This window comes from Rattus rattus, chromosome 4 (assembly GCF_011064425.1).
Source record: "Rattus rattus isolate New Zealand chromosome 4, Rrattus_CSIRO_v1, whole genome shotgun sequence".
Lineage (NCBI taxonomy): Eukaryota > Metazoa > Chordata > Mammalia > Rodentia > Muridae > Rattus > Rattus rattus.
This window is the reverse complement of record NC_046157.1, coordinates 66,888,093-66,913,467: the sequence shown is the minus strand read 5'-3', so window position 1 is coordinate 66,913,467 and position 25,375 is coordinate 66,888,093. Positions and strand designations below refer to the sequence as shown.

The following is a 25,375-nucleotide window of genomic DNA, read 5'->3' as shown; positions in this document are numbered from 1 at the left end:
CTTCAACAAATTCTAATCCATTCTATTTTAATTGACAGCATACTAGATGGTGCCATGTAGATAATGGTACTTTCTGAATATCCTGTGCCCATGCTTCAGTGCACTAGGAACTAAAATAACTCAATGGCATTGTGTCTGCTCATAACACATTCTAGTCCTTTACAAAGAGGCGAGATAACTGCCTGGGAAGTTTCCTTTGTTTAGCAAAGATAGCCATGGATAGCTGGTTTCTGTAATATCTAAAAGGAAGCAAGGTAGTGTGTGTGTGTGTGTGTGTGTGTGTGTGAGAGAGAGAGAGAGAGAGAGAGAGAGAGAGAGAGAGAGAGAGAGAGAGAGAGAGAGAGAAATACAGAGAGGTGGAGAAGGGCTGAAAGAGAATCTTTTGAATATCAACTTTGGATACCTCATCTTCTGTGTCCCAGTGTTCTCTCCTGCATCGTCACTGAGGAGGTGGTAGGAAGCCAACAGTTGCTTCCAGGAGATTTACCAAAGATCAAGTCAAGCATCTCCGTGAGCGGGCCCATCCGCAGAGCCAGGCGTAGCCCCGCCCCCCTGAGCTTCTCAGTAACTCTTCGGATTTGTCATTTTTCATTAGGCACCAAGTGCTTGAAGTTTGACTGGCAAGTTTAATGTCAGTGTTCTTTATTTCTACATTCAAAATGACTTTGTTTTCTATCAAATCACCTTCACTTTGCCCTTCAATGGCAGACACAATTAAACTTAGCTTCCGTTTTAGTTGTCAGTAAGGTAATACAGATTTTCCTATTCATGCCTATCTGCTGCACTGTGTAATGTGGACTGAAGAGTGTGCATGAAGCATCTCTGCAGGGCTGTGTCTTCCTTTCAGTCTATCTGCCCAGTGAGGGTAATTGAATGTAAAAATAATCGGGTTCTTTAATTTTCATGACGATGATGTCAGCTATGTCATTAGGAGTTCCAGTGAGTGTATGTGGATACAAACTCTCACGATCGGTTCGGTTATGCTCTGAACTCATCAGATGGGACACCCACCATTCCCTTAAGGAATCCATATAATGTGATTAAATAGAAAAGCATATGCCTCGGGGAAACCCTGCTGGCCTACTAACCTACATTTGAAAGGCACACTCATTGATAAGCTGAGAGCTGAGAAACATTCAACCATTTCCCATCAGTGTTCTACAAGTCAGTTTCACAGATATCTGTTTTGTAATGAATGGTGGTGTGCTGTCCGCACCACCCTCACGCAGGCCGCAGCTACACACTGGTCTCTGATGTTCCCAGTCCTCATCTCTGCACCAATAACCTCTTCCTTCAGAATGATCGTTCCTATTAATACAGCAGAAATGGAAGTTGTCGGTGTGGGCAGGTTGCCATATGGAGGTTGACAGCTGCTCAATCAGATTAAGATAAACACTGGGGCGATGTGAGGGTGAAAGAAAGGGGGTGGGCGGGCAGTCGCTTCTGAGGAAAACTCTTATCTGGCTATTGGTATTTTGTTCAGGACTTTTAGGCATAGTGGACTTTTGAAAGGTTTTGTTTGTAAGTAGGCGTGCTCAGATAGTGGTGACAGAAAGCAAAGAGCCTCCATTACAGCAATGATGTTTAAAAAGGTTTACTCCTTCTCTCTATACCGTACACACGACACCTTTGCCAGATATGTTAGAAAGTTAATGAAAGACCCCTACACCTGAAAAATAAAACAATGTTAAAAAAAAGTGTTCAAAATATGAACAATAGCCAAGCTCATGAATAAATAAATATTTACAACATGTACATATGCATATCAAGGCGAGTCTGCATTTGCAGAAGCCCTGGATCTGTGCGATGCATTTACGCATTGCACATACACTGATAAACAGAGGCACGGAAAGGGAAATTATTTCAAAGCACAGTCGACACATTGAAGTTGTCTAGTAACTGGCCCCAGCCTTTCCAGACACGTGAGAGTTCCTTTAACCGTGGACGAGATGCTTCACCGTGATTGCCTATTCCTGAACTTGACTGAGCCGCACCATCATCATACAGCAGCGCTAGCATATTTCTAGCTGAGCTAGTTACAGAGAACATCAGAGAGAGAGAGGGGGAGAGAGAGGGAGAGAGAAAGTAGGGACACATTCAAAGACAGCAACGCTCCAGACCTGATTTACAAATGAAATCCCAGGCATCTGTATCTGAAGCTGTGTGGAATGAATAAATGCCCCGGGAAGAGGCACCAGCATTTTGACTAGGTTAACACTCTTCTAAATACTGGCGTCTATTTTGCATTCTCACCGGGTTTCCAGAGGTCTGCATCCAGTGCTGAAGTTTAACACAGGAAATTAAACTTTGACATGCTATAACTACTGACTGTCATTGAAAACTGTACCTAAGAAATATAAGTTAACTCCCCTGACATCTCCTGGAGTCAATACAACCATACATCTTGTGATCCCAAGCCACCTAAAGCTGCCAGGCAGGCTGACATAAATAACAGCTGGCAACGCGCAGGTGAAGAATCCATTGATAACACAGAGCAATACAGTAATGTGCTGATATAATTTACAAGGCCCAAGAGGATTTGGCCCACCGTTCTTTTGGTGGATGTGCACTAGCAGTCTAAGTGCCTGATGGAACTTCTCCCTGGAAGGTATATTGGCAGAAGATTTGTAATATCTGGAAGGCAACCGAAGGATAAAGAGAAAGAAGATCAAACTGAAGGGGGCCTGGGTGTTTAGAAAAATCCTACAAAAGTATGGTGATAAATTATTAAATCTCTGGTCCATGTCCTTTCTTCTCTTGAACCCTTGATCATCACATGACATCCAAAGCGAAGGTGTGTGTGTGTGTGTGTGTGTGTGTGTGTGTGTTGGGTGGAGGACACAGATTTAGAAAACGTTTCTAGAGGTAAGAAACGCACAGCAATATTCTCAGAAATCTTCCGTCAAGATTTTCCCTACAATGCACAGGCTCTCCCGGGATATTTCTGCAGCATCATTTTTACTTTGCTGCATCCACAGAGCGCATACCTTGCTAACTTGTGTTTATGTAAACAAATGTCATTGGGTGAAGCAGATGTCATTGGGTGAAGCAGAGCCGACTGAACTTTGAAAACCGGTAGCTTCGTAGCCTCTAAAAGCCACAGCTCAGATTTTCCAACGCCCAGAGAAAATGCATTACCAAGCTCCAAAGTACTACAAGCCCTTTTTCCTCATTCAGCAGGTACCTCCAGTACTAAAGTTAAGACCATTTATCTTTATTAACCCATCAACTGCGATAGAGTCAGCCCCACATTTAGCACTGTTTCTCCAAACAACAATCTGACCATTTCACAAAATCGGCCAAGAATCAAGACTATTCAGGATCCTTTACATTATTATTATTTTTTAAATACAGCTTCCTAAAGAGAGCAAACATCTCTTTGCACTTAAACAGCATGCATCTGGCTCCTGAGTCTCCCTGCTGGAAACAATCACTCTAATGCATGGAAAGCCCAGCATCCCCCAAATTGCAAAGGTATTTATATCAGTAAGAGAGACAAACTCTTCCTCTAAGCCACCTACCACGCAGATCCCTTTTCCTGAAATAAAAACCCGATTTCAAACAGACAGCTCCGTTCCCTTTAGCGTTCTTAACTTGCCTTTAGCTCCCCTTGCTCTCAGCCTTCAGATCTTTACCAGAGAACTTCATTACTTACCCCCCTTCCAAGGTTTGCCCTTCCAGGGGGTCCTGGTCAGTTTGCCTAGAGTTGGTCCAGCGAAGAAAAGCATCAAAACGAAGAGAAGTTCAAGTCTAGTAATTTTCTCCACTTTCTCGGATGATAACATTTCCACAAGTGAATTTTATAAAATTTCTCACATCCTCTTCCCTACCGGTTATGAGAATAGCATTAATCATTGAGAAGCCGGAGGTACGTGGTGTTTTGCCATCTTTAGCAGCTGAAGGAGCAGCTCCCTGATGTAGCCCTGAGCCAAGCTACATTTCTCACGGCTCCAGCTCCTTCCCCTCAGCCCGCAGTCAGCACTGTTTCCACTTTAAGAGCTGTAAAATCATTCCTGCTCTCCACTTTGCTTTCAGTGGGAATATTCCTCAGCGTCCTGCGTGCACTTGATTGAAAATGATAAAAACAGGAATGTGAGTCCAGCAGAAAAGAGAAGAGATGTCAGGACCGTGTGAAAAAGATGAGAAGCAGTTGTACTGACAGCTTTCAGGCTGCCTGTGTGATCCTAATAGCCGTGCAGCCAACCAAATTGCTCTTTTAAGAGTAATAAGGCTTCAGTGAAAGCTGGTATCACAGCTACTTGGGTGGGTAGTGCTCGGCTTGAAAATCACCCAGGCACCGCCACAGATAACGACTGCTTCAGTCCGGGCTGAGAATAGGAAAAACTGAACAAAAATATAGTATGCACAGAGGGTAGTTAATCTGTGGTGAGCACAGAGGGGTTTTCCGGGGATGTGCTAGCGACAAGCTCAGCACCTGGAATGCAGTTTCCTTTTCCACCCCTTCACCTTGGAGTTTACAAATGCGTGGTAACTGCACTAATTATGCGTAAATGGATCCGAAATATTTATTAAGTATAAAATAAGTACATTGCCTGTTTTTTTCTTTTTTCTCCTCACAAGAGTAAAGCAAGAAAGCAAATTCTCAATGTCTTTTTCCTGCACCAAAGTCCTTTCCTTAGGCACTCTTATATCTTCCTCTTCCCCTGAAAGAACCCATCATGGATATTACAAAAGAAACTTTTGAAATATTAGAGAGGCTCTGCCCTGGCTCTGTTAATCACACATCCAGAGACTCATTTTTGTATTTGTTTATGCACATCACCATGGAAATGCAGGCGCTCTAGAAGTCTCTTGACCTTTTGCAAGTAAGTATATTTATGAAAACACTGGTGGTCTGGAGGTGTTTTTATCTTAAAATCCAACCTCCGGACTCCACCTATGGATGACTGGGAGATGAGCAAAGTAAACCTAGAACTCTAGTTCCAGATAAGAGGAACTCTATGTATAAAACCTGAGATGAATGAGCATGGACCAAAACACTGTGGCAAATATTTCAAAACTGTCTATGTTTTAGTATTGTCCATATGGCCAATTACCCCCTGAATCAGTGAGCCACAAACACATAAATTATGCATTTATGTTTTAAAGCAATGACTTTCAATATTATGGTAAACCACAAATTTTATTTCCAAAGTATAACAAATTGGCATTTTCATATTATGAGCTTGGAAAAAGTACTTTGCAAAAATGAGTTGTCTCATTTTAAATAACCTACATCATAGAGCAGGATGAACCTACTTTAGATTTAAGCATACAGATAGTAGAAAATAACATCTTATTATGAACAGGACAATGACTTTAATAGGATACTCAAACAATTGATTTAGAAATATAATAACCCTCTAGGTTTAACTTCCAATTTCAGAACTTCTGAGATATTTGAAAGCATCCTATCATGCCCATTTTGCAAGGAGTACTTTAAAATTTATGTCTGAGCATATTCTAAAAGGTCAGCTCATATTTCACTCTGAATTTTCTTTTTTCTCAAGTCTCTCCATTTCTTGCTTAGCTGGTATCATTTGCTGTCATTAAACGCCTTCAAACAGGTACTGGTAGAATTGATTAGCCTTACAATGATATTCTGATAAAGACTCTAGAACTACGGACATATACTATTTACCAGTTTAATTCCTCTAAATAGAAGAGGGAATAGGGAGACAAAGTTTAGAGCAGAGAATGAAAGAACGGCCGTTCAGAGCCTGCCCCACATATGGCGCATACATATACAGCCACCAAACTAGATAAGATAGATGAAGCAAAGAAATGCAGGCTGACAGGAACCGGATGTAGATCTCTCCTGAGAGACACAGCCCATGTCAAATACAGAGGCGAATGCCAGCAGCAAACCACTGAACTGAGAACCGGACCCCCGTTGGAGGAATTAGAGAAAGGACTGAAAGAGCTGAAGGGGCTTGAAACCCCATATGAACAACAATGCCAACCAACCAGAGCTTCCAGGGACTAAGCCACTACCCAAAGACTATACATGGATTGACCCTGGGCTCCAACTGCATAGGTAGCAATGAATAGCCTAGTAAGGGCACCAGTGGAAGGGGAAGCCCTTGGTCCTGCCAAGGCTGGAACCCCAAGTGTAGCGGATTATTGGGGGAAGCAGTAAAGAGGGTGGATGGAGAGGGGAACAACCTTATAGAAGGGAAGAGGGAGGGGTTAGGGGGCTGATGGACAGGAAACTGGGAAAGGGAGCAACATTTGAAATATAAGTAAGAAATATCCAATTTTTTAAAAAATGGAAAAAAGGAGTTCAATCTCAAATCTAAGTGTTTATTTCTTAATGATTTGTTTCTCCTTATATAGAAAATAAAAATGTTACTAATCTCACATAGGATGGAGATTAATCTCACATCCTATGGTTAGTAATCTTACATAGTCGGCAGAAACTGTTGAACATTTCTGAAGGGCCTAGCTTGAGCTGAGCAGGGTTAAGAAGAAAGCCATTACTTCTTGAATCGCTGCTACATTTGATCAGGTTGATTCTTAGGAAACGTCAAGTTTAGATTTTAAATGTTTACTTCCCTTTCAGTGACCCCTGGTAAGCACCAAAACATAGATCTCTCTGGTGGATAAAATGTAACAGAATTAGAACTCAACCAGTGTGGTTCATGGCAGAAAGGTCATTTTCTTCTAGACGTCTCTGCTGAAGGTTTAGAATGTGCCCAAGATTTCTTGAAGCTATAAAAGACACTACAGAGCCTCCACCCTTGATCATGGAAGGCCAATAGAGTGAAGGAGGGTAGAAATAATAACAAAAATATCAAATATAGAATATAGAGACACTTTGGTAAGAAACATGACTTCTCAACTAAGTTCATATGTGTGGTTCATCAGCATTCTATGAGAGTTAAATATTTCATATGTGTTAACTCATTTGTAAGTCAATGAAATCAAGCAAGCATTATCCTACCCCCCCATCTAGTATTTTGTAAATTGTTACAAAGAAAGCTTAGATCTCTTGTACACATTCATACAGCTGTGGTTTGAACTCAGTGCAGTTCTGAGCATTTGTCAATTAGTGTGGTATGTACTCTCCTGAACTTGTCTCCATCCAACCGTTCTGAGAGAGCACTTATGTCAGGAAATTCATTCTCTAGGAGGATGGCAAATACAATAGTGATGTCACACTCTGTATATGTCACACATCACTCGCTTATATTCATAAAAGCTACGTCAAATGAGTCTGCTACTATTCATCTTTACGGAAATCTCTGTGCATTGTAGCATAAGGGGTAAAGCCAGGATTCAGATGAACCAGATATTATAGATCCAGATTTCATTATTCTGCTTCAGTTTTCTATTTCTTGCTACAGGAGTCAAGGAAAACCAGCTAGGAAGCACTCTGTGTGGATGTATGTGAGAAAGAGAGTGCCAAGCCGTTTGTTTGGGTAACTGAATTGATAACTCCTATTGGTTATGGTTGCATGGAGGTCCACAAATGGAAAAATATATTAGAGATAATACCGCTAAGGAAAAAAGACAGAGTAAATCTCCCTTACTACCTGCTCCTTAATGAGGAAAGTGGAAAATGATGTGATACAACATAATAAATGTAGTGTTGGTCATCCAGTAAGAAGCCTATTATAAAAGAAGAGATATAAAAGAAGAATCTATGGACATTAAAAGACCAGAGGAAGACTTGTATTAAATGATGCATTGTATAGAGAAGATCATTTTTTGATTACGAAGTGTCACTAGTATTTATTTTTAAGCAGAAATTAGGCCAGACAGAAAGGAAGCCAATCCAGGTTGAGGGCTTGACCAGGGTCATATGGATGCACGCTTGCCTCCTCCTAGGATGTGCCAGGACTTCTGTGTGCCTGGAATAGTGAACATATGGGTGACCAGAAGATGACAATCATAGGCAAAGCAAAGCTTCAAATATACTAACGTGGCAGGCTCAATGATGAGTGTTAGGCAAAATGTAGTTAGGGAAATTCCATGTCCCAAAATGAGTTCTAACAGCAACAAATATTATTTGGTGGAGAATTCCAGGCAATATGTATTTGTAAATTGAACAATAATAATAAAAAGGACTATTTTGAAATAGATATTAAGTTTCATTGTCAGAATGTTCTACAAACATTTAATAACTCCATACAAATAATCAGGCAACCTGTGAGTATTTTAATGACTAAAGCGAAACTACTTCTGGATTTTCTTTTTCAAAATTGAATAGACAAGAAAGAGTCCTTGTCATTAAGGTATTTGTATTCTTAAGAAATGAGTGCTAAGAACACTTCTAGAACATGTGTCCAACATACATGAGGCTCTAGGTTTGACCAGTAGTACTCTAAAAGTTAGAACAGAGCAATAAGATTAGCAGAAAAGAGAGCTACAGAGAATTTTTAAAATTTACTTAATTGTTTATTTATTTGTATCCCAAACGATGCCTCCTCTTTCTGTCTCCACATCATGGAATCCCTCCCTCATCCCCCTCCTCTTCTCCTCTGAGAGTGTGTTATCCCTCTGGGTATCCCCACACCCTGGTTCATCAAGTCTCCCTTGCACTTATGCAGCAGACATGCAGTACAGTATCCATGTGGGTCAACAATTGGAGCAGAGCTAAAGAGAAATCAATTGAACTTTGCTCTGGTGCTTAACCATTTACCCGAATCATGCCATAAGTTTGGTTTTTGTCCATTCTCCTAGCATGTCCTCCAGCTTTGGGACCACTAAACAAAATGGAGGAAACTAAGAATTATATTAATTTTCACCATATTGCTACCAATTACTTATACTTTGCAAATGTTCTGTCTATGCACAATAAGATCTTGTCTTTCTTCATTTTCTTAATAAAAACATGATCTCTTTAATGACGATACCAGGTAATATTAATGGAACATATGTTATGCTACCATGCCATTAATAATTGAAAATGTAGGAAAATTAAACCTTGGCTAGCAGGTTTACAGCAGAAGCATTACTAAGGTCTCTTTGTTTCAATTTACATCTATACCTTGTTAATTGCAATGAGTATCTTCCCCTAGTTAGCTGTGAAGACGGAATCATTATTGTTTCCCAAAAGCATTATGAATTTATCTACAAGATAATGAAATACTTCATAAGTAGATGACACTGTTATTTTCAATCAATGAAAGTATGGAGTCTAACTTTATCACAATAGAAACTGAAGTGGTGTGTGTGGGATGCTTCTAAAGCAGTCAGTGGGTAGAGTTTAGTAACATTGCTAGATGTCCTATAAGGTATAACACTGTCCTCACAGCAGGGTTATTTGGTAGAAAATGCTAAGAGATCAAGTGTGACAAACTCTATGGTATCAATTGCTTATCCAATCTAAAAAGGTGATTATACTAGCCATCGTTTAACTTAAGCACAATGAGATCAAATGTTCATATGACTAAATCTCCCTAGATGAACACAGCCCTTACTGACACTGTCATTCGACAGCAGCAATGCAACATAACCAACGTACATGCTGCCGCTTCACATAAAGCCTCCCACTTTCCCTCCTATGATTCACCCAGAGGAGTCTCTCATTCCCTGAACACCTTACATCAGGCCACTGAATTGGTGGATTTGCTGAGCCCGAGCACTAAAAGGGGCCCAGCGAAGCCTGTGTATGACAGCATAAATCTCCAAGCAGAAAATTCTCAGTGTCCCTCCAGGACTCAAAAGACCACGGAACATTACCAAGCACACACAGGTGTGCATTTCTCCAGTTGGGGCCCTCTTATCTCATTGACAATGATTTTCTTCTACCAAACATAGGTGACTTCATTGTTAACTTCTTTCTTAAAACACTGTGTTGACAAGCCATTAAAATAAAGGTTAGCTGAAATTTAATCAGAGAGAGTGGTAAATAGGTAAAGAATTATTTTGATAATTCTTGAATGACCACAGATTAATTCACTAATATATACAAACACCCATACATAACTGTCACTAATTGCTTGGCTATTACTCTCTAGCCATTCAGTACTAAAATTCTCTTTGTGAGCCAAAATAGAGATTGTCATATTTTGATGACACAGTATAATTTATTTTTCTTCAAAATATTTGTATAGTTATGTGTATTTGTCGATGCACATGTGAGTTCAGGTAGCTGCAGTGTGTAGAAGATGGTCTCAGATACCCTGTTCTGGAGATAAATTGGTTGTGAGTTGTCTGATATGGGTGTTGGAAACAAAACTTGAGTCTCCAGCAACATCAGTTCCTATGAGATTATGAGCCATCTCCCCAGTTCTCACAATGACATATTAAAAACATTTTAATTCTTCTTATCTTTGCCATATTTTCTTTAAATAAAAATGAGAACTTTTTGATCACATCTTTTCTGTTTTGTCTACTACAGCTACAAATAATTTGGAGGATCCATATGAGGGAGAGTCTTTGATATTTGCAAAAGTTACACTAACAGTTGATATGTGATAATTTTATTTTTAAGGTCAAGCAGTAGTGCTACACAAGTGACATTTAATAAATGCATATTTCACAATGAATTCATGGGAGGAACTTATTCTGGTTAATTAAAATGTTGATCCAACTCAACAGGAAAGGAAATGGTTCCTTTTGCTATAGCAGACAAATTTCGAACAAATTCTATTTTTTTCCATTGTTAGTGAATTTAGTACCTTTGAATCTGACTGATGATTTAAGCACTACAACACCTGAGTGTTACTGGGCTGCACATCACTTCTGATCCTCATAGCTTGTATTTACAAGATACAAACAACAAGGCTGAGTCTAGACATCAGCCAGGGGTACTAGGACACCTCTCAACAGAGATCTTTGATTTCTAATAAAAGTGTAATATATCATTTTCCTTTTTCCTTTCCTCATCCTAACCACTGCTATGTATCTTACTTGTCCTTTCTCGAAAATATGGCCTCTTTTTCTTCAGTTCATATTGTTACACACACACACACACACACACACACACACACACACACACACACACAATTCAATCTTTTTATTGTAACTCGGATGTGTATGATTTCCCAAATGACCACATGGCACTGCAAAGCCAATAAGGAGCTCGTCCCAGTGAGGACTATTTCTCCCAATTTCAGTGTTTTCCTCTTGCCTCAGCTCTTTGATTCTAGGATGATCTCACCCATGGGATACTTCAACAGTTTACGTACATCAAGACCTGAGGACGAATACCACCAATACATAAAAATACTGAGTGGAGTGCATCTACATTGTACCTCTTTTATTATTCCCTTTTCATTAGAAAATTATAATGAAAGTTTATAAGTATTATTTGAAACATTTAGTGACCTGTAACTCCATTGTGTAATATGTTCTTAAGGAAAACAAAGATGTTGGATGTGGAGAATGAATCTATTTTCTTCACTGATTAGTCCTATGGCGGTTCATCTGATAACAAGTGGTCAGCCAAAAAAACACATGTAAGACTGACACTAAATGACACAGGAGCGTATATATATATATATATGTATATATATATACATATATATATAGCAAATATATATATGCATATGTATGTATATGTATACATATATACATATATATATATTTGTGTGTTTCTGTGTTTGTAAGTATATGTGAGTATATATAAACATATATGTGTAATATATATGTATTTCTATAAATAATATATAAGTATTATTTATAGAACCAACATGATTGTATCCCTAGGGCTTTAAGAACCTACTGTGCCAAATAAAATAAAAAAAAGTAAAATTACATGTGTGCTAATAAAACAAATGTAAGAGGAGATCATGTGCCATGATCCTGAAACGGTGGACAGGAGTCACAGGAGGAGTTGAAGTGGAGAAGAAGGGTGATGACAACCCAGCTACAATTCTCCAAAGACAATCTTAAGGAGTCATTATAGAAGAGTTGAGGAAAGCAGCTTTGTATTTTCTACTATAAATGTCTTAAAGAATGCTTGAAATTGGGAGAGTGTCAATGATAATCACCTGGGAAAATACTTAAAACTCCACAATGTAACTTGGGTTTAGTAAGTTGTGTGCATTGTAGAATAGTTTCTTCATGTGGCTTGGAATGTGCCCCTGTCCTTGAGATCCTAAATGCGCTCAACCTCTAGAGATCTGCAGCTCTGTTAGGAGGAAAAGGCTCAAGCATTCTTGGTTTGCCAAATAGCACCCAGTCCCTTATCTGTATAAACACATTGCTCAAATAAGACCGATCCATGTTGAGCTTTTTTTTTAAATGAATGGCATTTAATACATTGGGTGATGTGTGGGAGAAAGGAAATATTTCAGGCCTATATTAACGTATGGCTAACCTAGGTTGAAAATGATTACTTGCTGCTCTTTAAAAGCCCGAATGTGAGACGTGGAGAAATGTTCCACTGAGTTTCTAAAGAACCAGCTTTAAAATGTAATCAGACATGCCTGAAAATATACAAAGTATAATTTTTCCATCACAGATATTTTCTGAAGCTTATGTAACATTCATTTATAGGACAGGATAGTGCTAAAATTTTGACATGGTCTGTTGCCTATGGTTCATCAATTACATAAAATGTTGGCTATTTAAGGAGATATCAGTGGGGTGTTTATTAAGTAACTACTGTTTCTTTTCATTTTATTATAAATGTATGCTGCCTTCACATGCACTTAGTAGGAAGATATAAAATCTTAAGTCTTTTTAGCTACATAGTAGAGATATTAAATCATAGCTTTATAGTCTCTTGGGGATGTTTGCAGACTTTGTATTAATGCCTGCAGTTGAAATCTCCTTGGGGTTGTCTCCTGAGTGTTCTTAAAGCCCTGGGGATACAATCATGTTGGTTCTATTTCTAGTTAAATGGAAAGTCATATAAGAAAGTATGTCTCTGCATTGCCAGCATTGAATATAAAATTGTTGCAGATAGCTGTTTTTGTTTGTCTTGTTTTATTTGTTTGTGTTTTACAAAAAGCGAAGACTTAGGATTTGTCTATTGTATATATTTCAAACAAAAGTAGTATATAATATTAAGTCAGATTCTTTACAAATTCTATAACTGTTCTCTAAGCTTACTTCTATAATCAATTAGAAATTATAGTAGGGATGATTAAAATACTATACTGTACATAGCTGTTTATGGCTGTATATGTGCATAGTAGATATTCACAAATATATGTATGCATCATTATATACATAATTACAATTATAATTTTAATTACATAATAGAATTAAATTGTATCATAAATTGAAAATAATTTTGATTGTCTTACAAGTAAATGTTGATGAGAAAATAAAATTTTAAATGAGAGATCTCCGATCTTTCTATTATTTTTCACCAAAAATTGTCTTCATACAGAAACCTAGCCAGTAACCTAGATGTCTTCTTTGTCCATAGGCAAAAACTATTTCAACAAGAAGAATGATAAGGTTTTTAAAAAGAAAGGCAGAGATGCCAACTGTTGTCTTTTAAACTGGTTTCAAAGATTAATCATGCATCACTTTTGTTACCAGTCATATTTTTTTGTTTCACACCAAAACCATGCAACAAAATGTAATTGCAAATAAATTCTTCATTTTGGTCAGCCCTGAGACTAGCCAAAATGCTTTTGTTTTATTCATTTGGACAAGAGGAAATATAGTTTGACAAAAAAGCTTTAGAATGTTGTGATAGATCACTGGCAGATCCCAAAGGGGAAGAGAATACTTTACTAACACTTTTTCATATTCAGAATAGTTCTCTCTCTCTTAGGGTTGTGATATACCAAATTTAATGAGATATTTACATAGTGAAATTATAAGGACAGAAAATCTGAGAGTCCAGTAATGCTAAAAAGCAAAACAGAAAAGGCAAGGAAGAAGGAAGGAAGGAAGGAAGGAAGGAAGGAAGGAAGGAAGGAAGGAAGGAAGGAAGGAAAAAATCTAAGCCACAACCCAAAGGGAGCAAGTGTTCCTTACCATTAATTCCTTGGCTTTTCATTGGATCATTTATGAATTATTTTAGGAAAAACATACTCCTATTCTCCTGAAATGCTCTCAATCGTCTTTATTTGAACCTTTCAATTGACTCCCACTCTTTAGGATGATGTTAAACAAACATTGTTCATTCAAGACAGTTCTTCAAATAACAGGAAAGAGCTGCTCCCTCCTTTTAGTTTCAGCCCTAAATTTACCTTGTGGCTAAAAATTTGCATTCCTGCAAGTTCAAGTTTCAGATTGACCATCAACTGGATAATTTCCTGCCTTTGAAAAACTGAATACTACTAAGTTTGATAGAGTCAACCATAACATCTGAGTCAGCAATATTTATTTATTCCAAATCACAAAACTGGAGCTACTTTTTCTCTTGTCATAATCCAAACTAAATAAACAAGGCAGAAATGGTCTGACAGCTGTTCATAATACCCCAACCCTTTCCATATCCCCTTACTTTGTTTCCGTTGTAGTCAATGGAGATTATTTCATGACAGAAGACTGTCTCACAATTATTCTTGTCTTCATGTCCTGCATCCTCTATTGTTAAGTCTAGTAATTTTGACAAGATCAAAGTTGCCTTCCTTCATTTTCTTTTCTGTGCGATGTCAATTTTATGTTCCCCTCTGAAAGGTCCAAGAAAATGCTATTTCTTTGCATATATATTAAGCTATGTTGAGCTAAACAGAGAATTCACTAGCTGAGAATGCCGAATGGCTGAGAACACCTAAAGAAATGTTCAACATCTTAGTCATAAGGAAATGCAAATCAAAACAACCCTGAGATTTCACCTCACACCAGTGAGAAATGGCTAAGATCAAAACTCAGGTGACAGCAAATGCTTTGGCAGGATGTGGAGAAAGGGGAACACCTCCATTGTTGGTGGGGGGTTGCAGACTGCTACAACCATTCTGGAAATCAGTCTGAGGTTCCTCAGAAAATTGGACGATGAACTGCCTGAGGATCCAGCTATACCTCTCTTGGGCATATACCCAAAAGATGCCCCAACATATAAAAAAGACACGTGCTCCACTATGTTCATCGCAGCCTTATTCATAATAGCCAGAAGCTGGAAAGAACCCAGATGCCCTTCAACAGAGGAATGGATACAGAAAATGTGGTACATCTACACAATGGAATATTACTCAGCCATCAAAAACAATGACTGTGTGAAATTCGTAGGCAAATGGTTGGAACTGGAAACTATCATCCTGAGTGAGCTAAATCTAAACAGAAAGACATACATGGTATGTACTCATTGATAAGTGGCTATAGCCCAAATGCTTGAATTACAGATGCCTAGGAACAAATGAAACTCAAGACGGGATGATCAAAATGTGAATGCAGATCGCTCCCTGAGAGACACAGCCAGAATACAGCAAATACAGTAGAGGCGATGCCAGCAGGAAACCACTGAACTGAGAACAGGACCCTGTTGAAGGAATCAGAGAAAGAACTGGAAGAGCTTGAAGGAGCTCAAGACCCCATATGTACAGCAAATGCCAACCAACCAGAGCTTCCAGGACCAAGCCACTACCCAAAGACTATATGGACTGACCCTGGACTCTGACCTCGTGGGTCAGCAATGAATATCCTAGTAAGAGCACCAGTGGAAGGGGAAGCCTGGGTCCTAAGTAAGACTGAACCCTAAGTGAACTAGACTGTTGGGAGAGGGCAATGGGGGGAGGGTTGGGAGGGGGAAACACCCATAAGAAGGGAGGGGGGAGGGGATTTGCCCGGAAACCGGAAAGGAATAACACTCAAATGTATATAAAATACTCACAGTTAATAATAATAAAAAAAAAAAACTGTAATACCACAGTAAAAAAAAAAAAAAAGTTATGTATGCTCCTTTAAAACAATCTAAACCTAATATTTTAGATAACTATGGTTAATAGAATAATTTATACATTCATTGATGCATTAACATATATATGTGCATATATAAGCACTAATCTTAAGTAGGAAATTGTTAATTAATCTCCCTTAACAGCAAAATAGCTTCCCATTATCAAGCCTCGGGTTAATTAATTCACCAGATGAGGAGTGATATAAGTCCTGGTGCGTCCTCCCTAACTACTTACTATTCCTTCCAGGAAACATGCTCCATATATTCTCAGAGAGCAGCCTGGTATCTGCTTCCATGGAAGATGATTATTATTAGCGCTAGGCCTGATATCTGTTTTTTGGGATGGATATATAGAACCATCTAATGAGTATGAGAACAGTGGTGAGAATGGGGGTGGGGATTAATGATGTAAGAAGCAGGAACTCCCTCAGACTTTTGTTGCAATTTCAAAACATTTCTTCTTACTTTTTCCCTTTTATTAATGAAATGTTGAGGCTTCATTTTAAAGATATGTATAGTAGTTGTACAATTCAAGATGGCAGGTAAAACTTTGCCGTGACAGAAGCTGCAAAACAAGTTTGCCCCTTAAAAAAGAATATTTACCATTTCCTTCTTTCCGTTTCACTTATGAACGTGTGTATATAGATATGCAGTACCCTGTGGGTTCTCCAGATCCAATTCAGGTCACCGGGCTTATCAGAAAGCATGTTTACCTCCTTCGGTATCTCAGACACTCTCTTGATTATGGATTTCTTATAAATATTGACAGCCAAACATTCTAGGAAAGAAGTCCTATCCCCTGCAAGCTGGTGATTCCCCTTGGATCCATCTGGTACGGTGAGTCACTGAGATGCTTCTCTTAGGTAATTTGCAAGATCTAAAAGTCTGACCTTGTGTCAGTGGCTCCATCTGTGCCTGTCTGAGTCTCACTTAGCAAGTCCCAGCTGCTTCACATGGATGTGGGGAAGGCAGATTTTTAAGACTCCACACGGATGCCTCTTTCCAGCTGATATATTTTCCTGTATTGACATCCACTCAATATTTGCACATGGATATAAAGACAGTTTCCCGACCTTCACCTTGTTGTCCTCTGCCAATTTCATTATATTTCTGTTATTACATTATCTCATGTTACATAAACAAGCTCACTGTAGTAAAACTATTCTGAGTGTATTAGATCTGTAAAAACGGAGAGCTTTCACATTCTGGCAGCAAAGAGGAAGAGACAGGGAGAGTCAGCAAGACTGAATGGAATTCGATGGAATGTAACTCTCTCTAAGACTGAATGGAGAGGGGAGAATGACCAGGAGCTGGTGGCTCTATTAAAAGCCACAGGAAAAAAAGCATCTCAGTGTATATCCAAAAGAACGTGCACTGCCAACAAACCGAATGTCCCAGGAAATAGATTCTTTCCTTAAGCTATAGACAAGAAGCCACATCTCGTGAGGACTTCATTAGAGCCACTGTGAACCCCTCAGGTGAAAGCCCGAAAGCCCAGATGCACTTCTGCCCTAAAGAGCTATGAGAAACTGTGCTTGAAGCAATTTGTCGTGTATGCCAACTTACAAAGATATCTAACAGGAATAGTCTGTCCTTCTATCAGCTAATGGCTTTTCAACATTTCTTTTAATTTAGTAACAATATCATCTATCTAGTCATTCAAACAAAAAATTAGAATACTTTTACGTCCTTTCTAGTATGCAGGTGAGGTCGCTGTGAAAGCCATATTAACCTCTCTTCTGTAACACACATGACACCTAATGGGTTCTTCTTTAATCCATTACTCCCATCCTGTTCTGAGTCACTAACATCTCTTAGCATCAAATATGAGCAGAACTGACAGGTCTCCCATCCAGGCCACATATTTTAATACTCCAATAGGCAAAGTATTTTAGAACGCTCTGTTTATACTATGTTTTCTCAAACCAGTGTATCATTTCCAGTTGTAACTCAAAAAGAGTAACTTGGCAGGCTTTATGTGGTTCATCTTTCTTATTCTATAGTATTCTATCTGTGCCTCACTTACTAGTTGCCTTAATATTAAAATGACCTGAATGCCTAACAGTGTTCACATGTCTTGGCTGTGACGTAATCTGACCTATTCTCTTTCAGAGTTTGCAGTTTTCACCGTGCAAATGAAGCCTACCAACATTAGCCACATTCATTGGTCCTATGTCACATTGACACTTGTCATTCCACATTACCCCTAACTTCTCCGGATTTCTTCTGTCATTTTTCTATTCTGTCAACTTTCATCTATTGTAGGCTGTATTATTGTGTGTTTTCCATATATTTCTCATTTCTTCCTCAATTGAAGGAGACCACCTCATGGACTGGGAGTTTTGTTTTTGCTCACCCAAGAATAATATTATCAAAAGGCCCTCGGCATTTGTGTAGAAGGAACTTGTTAAATGGTGTCTATCAAATGAATGAAAATAGGTAAAAGGCTTTCCTTTTTTAACTCTTAAGTTTTCTTTCTCATTTTTTCACGCTACAGGTTATGTATATGTTATGGTTTCCAGTATTTATGGAATTTCTGAATGTGCAAATGAATGAGTCTCTGTTTCAATGTTCCTTTCTTTCGATATGCTTTTTCTAGAGCTGTTTTCCTTTCGTGTGTTTTGTTTTGTTCCATTTCAATGTGTTTTTGTTTTATCTTATTTTATTTTATCTTAGAAACCTGAGAGTCAGAAAGGGGGTGAATCCCAGATGGAAGGGAAGGTAAAGAGGAGATAGAAGGAATAGAGGGAGAGAAAACTATAACCAGAATATATTATCTGAGAAATTTATTTTCAAGAAAAATAAAACATAATAAATAAATATATTTTTATTTTTTTTAAATGAATGAAATGTAGGCACAGGTGCAATGGTTTCCAGAGAAAACAACACAAGAATTGAAGCTTTAGTTTATACTAAAGAGGCATGATTAAAGAGAAAGTGTAAATAAAGTTGGAGCAATCATAAATCCATCAACCAGAAACCCTGAGTTAACAGGATGAAGAAAGTGAAGACTGACAAGTCTCCCCCTCTCTGAGAATCTCCACAGAGCACACATGCGAAGAATCCAGAATCCTAACTCTTCCAGTAGGAACCAAGTGTGGCATCTGAAACTCTTTAGTCAGTCTCGTTTTCAGAATAGAGATAGGGGTATACTATAGCAATGAAAGGATCCCAGAGGTTAACTGAAATAACAGATTAAAAGTCGCTAGGAGGTCCCAGGCGTTTTAGGACTTTTAGGTTCTTCCACTCCTGTGTGCTCTTTGTGTTCTGATAACAGACGGTAGTAAGGAATTAATGTTACAGATAATTCTCTCAGTACTGGGCCTCCATTGCAAAGCTTTAGGGAACTTTCCTCAATGATCTCCTGTATCATCTAGATCTCAGAATCAGACTTCGAGTTAGATTTTAGATACATAATTCAGAGATCTCACATAGAACCCTCACCCTCCCTTCACCTCTTCTTCCTTCCTCCCTTACCCCTCTCCCTTTTATCTATTTCTTTACATTTTCCCTCCCTCCCACATTGCTCCCTCTCCTTCTTCCCTCCCCCAACCTTTTCTCGTTCTTGAAGGTGCGATCCTTTTTGATCCCTTTTGCCACTGTATCAATATTCATGTTATAGGAAGACCCCTGCACCTAGCTGGAGCAATTCTTTTCGTGTGAAAGTTTAAGGAACCTGATATGTATCAGGTCAAACCGCAAGGCACGTGCTGTATTTGATCTCCATTGATTTCTTTTCCTCTCCAATTTTCTTTCTGCCTCCCACTGCTATGACCCAATATAACTCATACTTCAGACTTCCTCAAATTAGCACAGAAAATTGTTTGCTAGAGTTTGAAAAGCAATCAAGGACCTTAGGCAGTAACTCCAAGTCCACAGCTCTTCTGTGATGGTACCCATTAGAAACAACTGTATTGTTTTAGGGATCACTCTTTGTGTTTCAAGATTGTGACTGATAAATATTTTCTAGAATCACCTAAATTCTCTGAAGGTATCCATCAAAAGCCAGCGTTTAAATACACCCCATAGAGCACCTCAGCATTTCCTCTGTGTAGGGAAAGGTAGCTAGTCATTGCATGTTTTACCTGCTCTTTCTGGATGACTCTTGATTCTTTTTAAAAGCAAGTTACATCACTCTGAAAGACACTAGAGAGACTGTTTAAAACACCCCATCTCCACTGAGCATATGCCTTCACTTATTTACGCTTTTCTCCGAAGATTCCCAAGGGTGCTAATATATTTTAATGTTCGTTTGAAGTGAGTTATTTTTTAAAAGAAAAACAATAAGCTGTCTTCTCTCTCAAGAACTTTGATCTTATTTTTTTCTAGATACAGTTGCTAAAGCTGCAAGCTATAAACATCATTTTCTGCCCTGAAAAAGATAATTAGTCACTAGTTTAAAAGAAAGTCTTTAAGCACAAACATACAGTAATCCTGTCCTAAAACAGGTGTGTCTTTCTAGATTTGAGAAGTTTGGTTATAGTAAGGAAATACAATAAGGAAATTCTCCATGATGATAATGAACGCCTGGGCAATTCTGAAGTGTCTGACTCTTGAGTCCTGAAGTGAAGAGGGCCCTGAATATTCCTAGCACAACTTGAGGGAAAAGAAAACAGCAAGAGGCATTGCTAAAGGAGGACTCTTGATGGGCAGAATCTTCAAATACATCCACATTCACGACTCCTTTCATAGAACATGAACTACAGTTTCAGACAAACTATCTGCAGTCCCAAAGTCCATGGCACATATGGAAACTTTGATTGAGTCTGTTTTAGCCTTAGCAAGCATGGGATAATGGTGGACACATCACCCCACCTCACATAATACCACAGGAAAAAATACCATGGGGTAGAATGTTTCCTTTATTGCACTGACTGGCGGACACAGGTGAATGCCTTGAGTGACTTACTCTGATATATGTCTGCAAAGACACAGACATGTACGTGTGTGTGTGTGTGTGTGTGTGTGTGTGTACTCCTCTGATACCCTCCTCTTGTGAAGCAGGTCTGCTTATATAGATAAATAACAATGTGGTGATTGTTTCCTGAGACGTCTCTTAATTCATTAGGCATTGACATTAACTTTTTACCTTAAGCTACATTTTGCTGGAGAAGTGCCATGGTAGGAATTAAACTGGGGTCTCATGTACACCTCTAAAACATTCTACTGACTGAGATATACTCTATCCCTTAAAATTTCCTTAAACCTTTCCTTTTTCCTAGAGCTATTATTGTGGAAAGTGATATATCAACTAGCTATAGAAAGCAAATTAATAAATAGGTTTCTAAGTAAATGTCTGGAAGTTAGGTAAGAGCTTCAGATGTAATTTCTCATGAGGAGAGCCTATTCCGAGGGTTAATTGGTCACAGAAATATTCCAACATTCCTCCAAAGAAAGCACCTATGGAACTCTAACTTTCCTCTGATCAACAACAGCAAACAAACCAACAACAAACAAAATCCCATGCAACGACAGGAAGAGCAAGTGAGGAAGTATCACAGATGCTTCAAAAACATCACATATACGATATACCAAGGGAGAGGACAGGACATTTGACAAAGTTAGTTCAGAGACTGTGGGGGTTCTCATGTATTTATCAGTGTCCCTGACACAAGTGCTCCAGGACAGGACAATTCTTATTTGTATCTGTGGAAGAGGGACAGAGGAAAGGCCTGAGCAAAGCCACAGATGTGGTGTATTAGATCCAGTGCCCGATATAACCACAGGGACGAACTTAGAGCTCTAAAATCACCCAGTGCATTTTCTCACAGTGTTGAAGCCAGAAACCTGATGTGCAGGGCACTGTAGGTCAGCACAGGCTCCTTCTGGAGGCTCCAGGGAAAAATCCTATGCCTCTTCCAGTTCTGTGGTTGTTGGTATGGCTTGACCTCAGACTCCTCACAACCACACCAATTGTTGCATTGTTTTGTATAGCATGGGTCTTTTTCTCTCAGAATGTCTCCTAAGACATTAGTCATTGGGTTTAGAGTCTGCCTGGTAACTGCGGATGGTCTCATTTCAACAGCTCCAAAGTATTTATAGCACTCAGATTCCTGAAATTTGAGAAGATTAATTTGGGGGGAAGAATAACATATGTTTCGTACTATGATTGTCTATGTTACTCTAAGTCCACAAGTGTGGGGTGTGTCTGTGTGTGTGTGTGTGTGTGTATATATATATATATATATATATATATATATATATGTGTGTGTGTGTGTGTGTGTGTGTGTGTGTGTGTGTGCATGTCTGTGTGCAGGTATATGTGTATGAGCATTTGTGTGTATGTGTGTGTGTGTGTGAGCATATATATTTGTGTGTCTGTGTGAATATAAAGCGAGTAAGGAAAGTAAGCAATACATTTAAAAACTTTATTTTATATCTTTTTTGTCTTGTGTGCTGTTATGCTATATGTATTTGAACATGTGTGCTACAACACACATGTGTAACTCAGAAAGTAATATCTAGGTGTTAATTTTCTCCCTTCAATGTGAGCCCAGGAGAGCAAAGTTAGGCTGGCAGGCCCAGTGGCAAGCGCCTTTTCCGGCTGGGCCATCTCCCGCCCCTAGCAATGCATTGTTCAAAGGCCTTCATAGTCCATTACAAGTTCTCTATTTCTATCTTTGATCTTGTTTGAAAATCACTAAATTTAACTACTGAAAAGATTCTGTTATTACATAATATCAACCCGATGTTTCCTTTCCTAGTAAGTAAAAATGATTATTGCCTCAAAGATACATTAGCAATAAAGGCCATGATGTAAGATAGGGAATCAGAATCCAGATAGAGTCTATCAGCTGCAATGTCCCTTTTTATTCCCTAAAATTGTTTTAAAAAAATACCTCAAGAGACCTGAGGTTCTAGGGAGTGTAGAGGTTGGGTTGGGTGTGGGTGTGAATAGGAGGACATCCTCTGGAGACAGTAGAGGAGGAATGGGATGAGGAATGGTCCAAGGGCAGACTGGGAGGTGAATAATGACTGGACTGTAAAAAAGATTAGATGATGATGATGATGATGATGATGATGATGATGATGATACCAAAACCGAATTGTTCCCTCTTCCACTACCACTCTCCCACCTCTATCTTTCCCAACCTCACAAGCACAGAATTACAATATAATAATGGTAATTAATTTCATCCATAAGACATTACATGTTTACCTATAACAAATACTTTATGACTCCACTAACCAGGACTGTTTCTTTAAGGAAGAAGGAAAGATACGCACATCTTCCAGACCACCTCAAACAAGCTTCTCCAGGTTATTATACATACACATGCTTCAGAGACATGAGAGAAACTTAAGGGAAGGATAGACATTTTACAGATGGTACTATGTGTCCTCCATTTCAGGGCCCACTTTAAGCATCTTTCCATACAGACTTCCATGGAAACAGATGGATAAGAACAAGAAGAACCAAAGCACAGTTTGAGAATGTTGCTGATAAAATTGATGCACTGTTGAGGTCAATGTCGATCAATTTTCCTTAGATATTTTTATATACAAGTATCCTTCATAAGTATTTCTTTACTGAACGTACTTTTGACTTTAGTGACAGAACATCACTTTAGAGGATGAAAGAGAACGCAAATTCTGGACTAGTGGCTACCCTGCTAGAACCCTGAACTCACACAGAAAGGTTCTGATGCATCATAGTTGACTATATAATAACTAGCTTTAGGGAACCATTGTTTATTTATTTGAGGAGTGTGTTCTTCCAAGACAGTGGGGACATTATGTCATTCCCCACTGAAATACCAAATTTCTAATCAATGTTTTGTCTAGATTCATTGACCATGGTCAGATAAATGGAAATTTATATAAACGTATATATGTATATATACACTAATATTATAATTATTAGTAGTATAATTTTCTAGACAAATATTCTACACATGGTTAACTGCAACTGGAACAACACAGTAGCTTCTGTTTTCTGCTATTACCATACGTGATGAGAAGCACCCATCCTTGTATTCCGTAGATACATTTAGAGTGACTGGCTCCAGAATATAAAAGAAAAGCATGGATAGCACCAAAAGACTTCCAGAGAAATGAGCAGTATGAAATGACCTGGATGAGAAGGGCCTTAAAACTTGATTATGACTAACTGGACTATGAATACTGAATGAAGTAATCAGACTGTCACTACTCCTTGGGGCAGTGAGTGGACTGTGCCAATAGACAAAAAGCCAGGTAAGTTCAAGCAGATTTGGGAACCCCAGAAATTCTCAACATTGAGAACGATAAGTGTCCAAATCTCTTTCCTACCAGGTTCCTATCCTGGAACATGTGACCAGGACACCCAATTGAGAGGACTGTGACTATCAGACACATAGAGACAATACCTGAAATCCTTCCCATGCAGATGTGGCGTCCCTAACATCTCAGACCAAGTCAATAGAAAGCTTCTACCTCTAGATCCCAACCTACTCCCAAATGTTTATAAGGTCCTATCCACAAGTAATATAGTATATGAATAATTTCACCAGAGATCTTCAGAGAATGCCTGTCTTACTGAGCTGTAACAAACCAAAGAAAAGATTTCTTCCCCTAGGCTTTCTTTCCTGGCCCTCGACTTAACTCTCCTCTGTGTCTCGCAGCCTGCCACCTACAAGGGGGCAGAGGCAGTTACTGAGTAGGCCCAGCAGCCTGCCATGCTCCCTTTTCTTCTTTGAGAGCTCTAACTCTCTGGAGAGCGCTCACCCAGTAGGCAGATCCGTGCTGGTCTACTTCAAGCCACACCACTGGACATTTATGACGCCTACCCAGCAATGCCCCTCCTGCTTCTGAAGCAGAATAATAGTGTCCTTGTTCATTACAAATTTCCTCTGGAAATTGTTTGAAACCATGTGATTAGACGTAGCCATTTTGAGCTGGGATGTTGTATCATTCAGATCCTGATGACCATAATGTTAACCTAAAGCAAAGATTTTTTTTCTTGGGGGTTAGAAGTTTCAGTTTCCATTGTTTTATAGCATGATAGGATTGCACAGCAAAACAAACCCGGATGTCTCATATCCAGCAATACAATAGTGCTGGGAGAGTGCTGGAGTCCCATGATTTTCTTCAAGGCTATGTCTCCAAGTGTCAAAAGCCCTAACACACATGCTCACACAGACACAGACACAGACACAGACACACACACACACACACACACACACGCACACACACACACGCACACAAATAAATCAGTCTTAAAAATGTTTATTAGTTCTGGACTCCCCAGTACAGACATTATATGGAATATTTGCACTTTGTTCTCTTGACCCAGATATATTAGGGGCCCACTATTCCCAGAGAGTATCGTTATGGGGTGGAAGTGTCAACCATACTGAATCAGTGAGTGGTCTTTGGAAACACATCCATCTGTTTCCACGTGTTCCATCCTTTTCTTAAGCCAAGAAAGCCAAGTTTTGTTGAAACTACTGCTGCTGTGGCAATTTTTCCAAAAAAAAAAAAAAATCATCTGAGTACGAAACGTAAAGTAACAGGCAGCCCACACAAAGAAAAAAAAAACTGTGTCAGTACACAAAATATTGACTCAAAAGAAAAGGCGTGCATCGTCTTCACTCTACATTTCTTAGGGGATTCTAAGCCCAGGAAAGCCTGAAAAGCCAG

General features: G+C 38.9%; 1 protein-coding gene across 2 annotated transcripts in view; it reads right to left on the bottom strand.

Moving 5' to 3' along the window:
• LOC116897713 (roundabout homolog 2-like) overlaps positions 1 to 25,375 on the bottom strand; it is a 1,086,199-nt gene that overhangs the window by 719,564 nt on the left and 341,260 nt on the right. Inside the window, exon 1 of one of the 2 annotated variants that reach the window (XM_032899171.1) lies at positions 3,656 to 5,335. The exons of the other annotated variant lie outside the window; for it this stretch is intronic. Coding sequence (XP_032755062.1) covers positions 3,656 to 3,785 — 130 coding nt within the window. The 5' untranslated portion in view covers positions 3,786 to 5,335. Of the gene's footprint in view, positions 1 to 3,655; positions 5,336 to 25,375 lie in introns of those variants that run through there. 2 annotated transcript variants of the gene reach the window in all.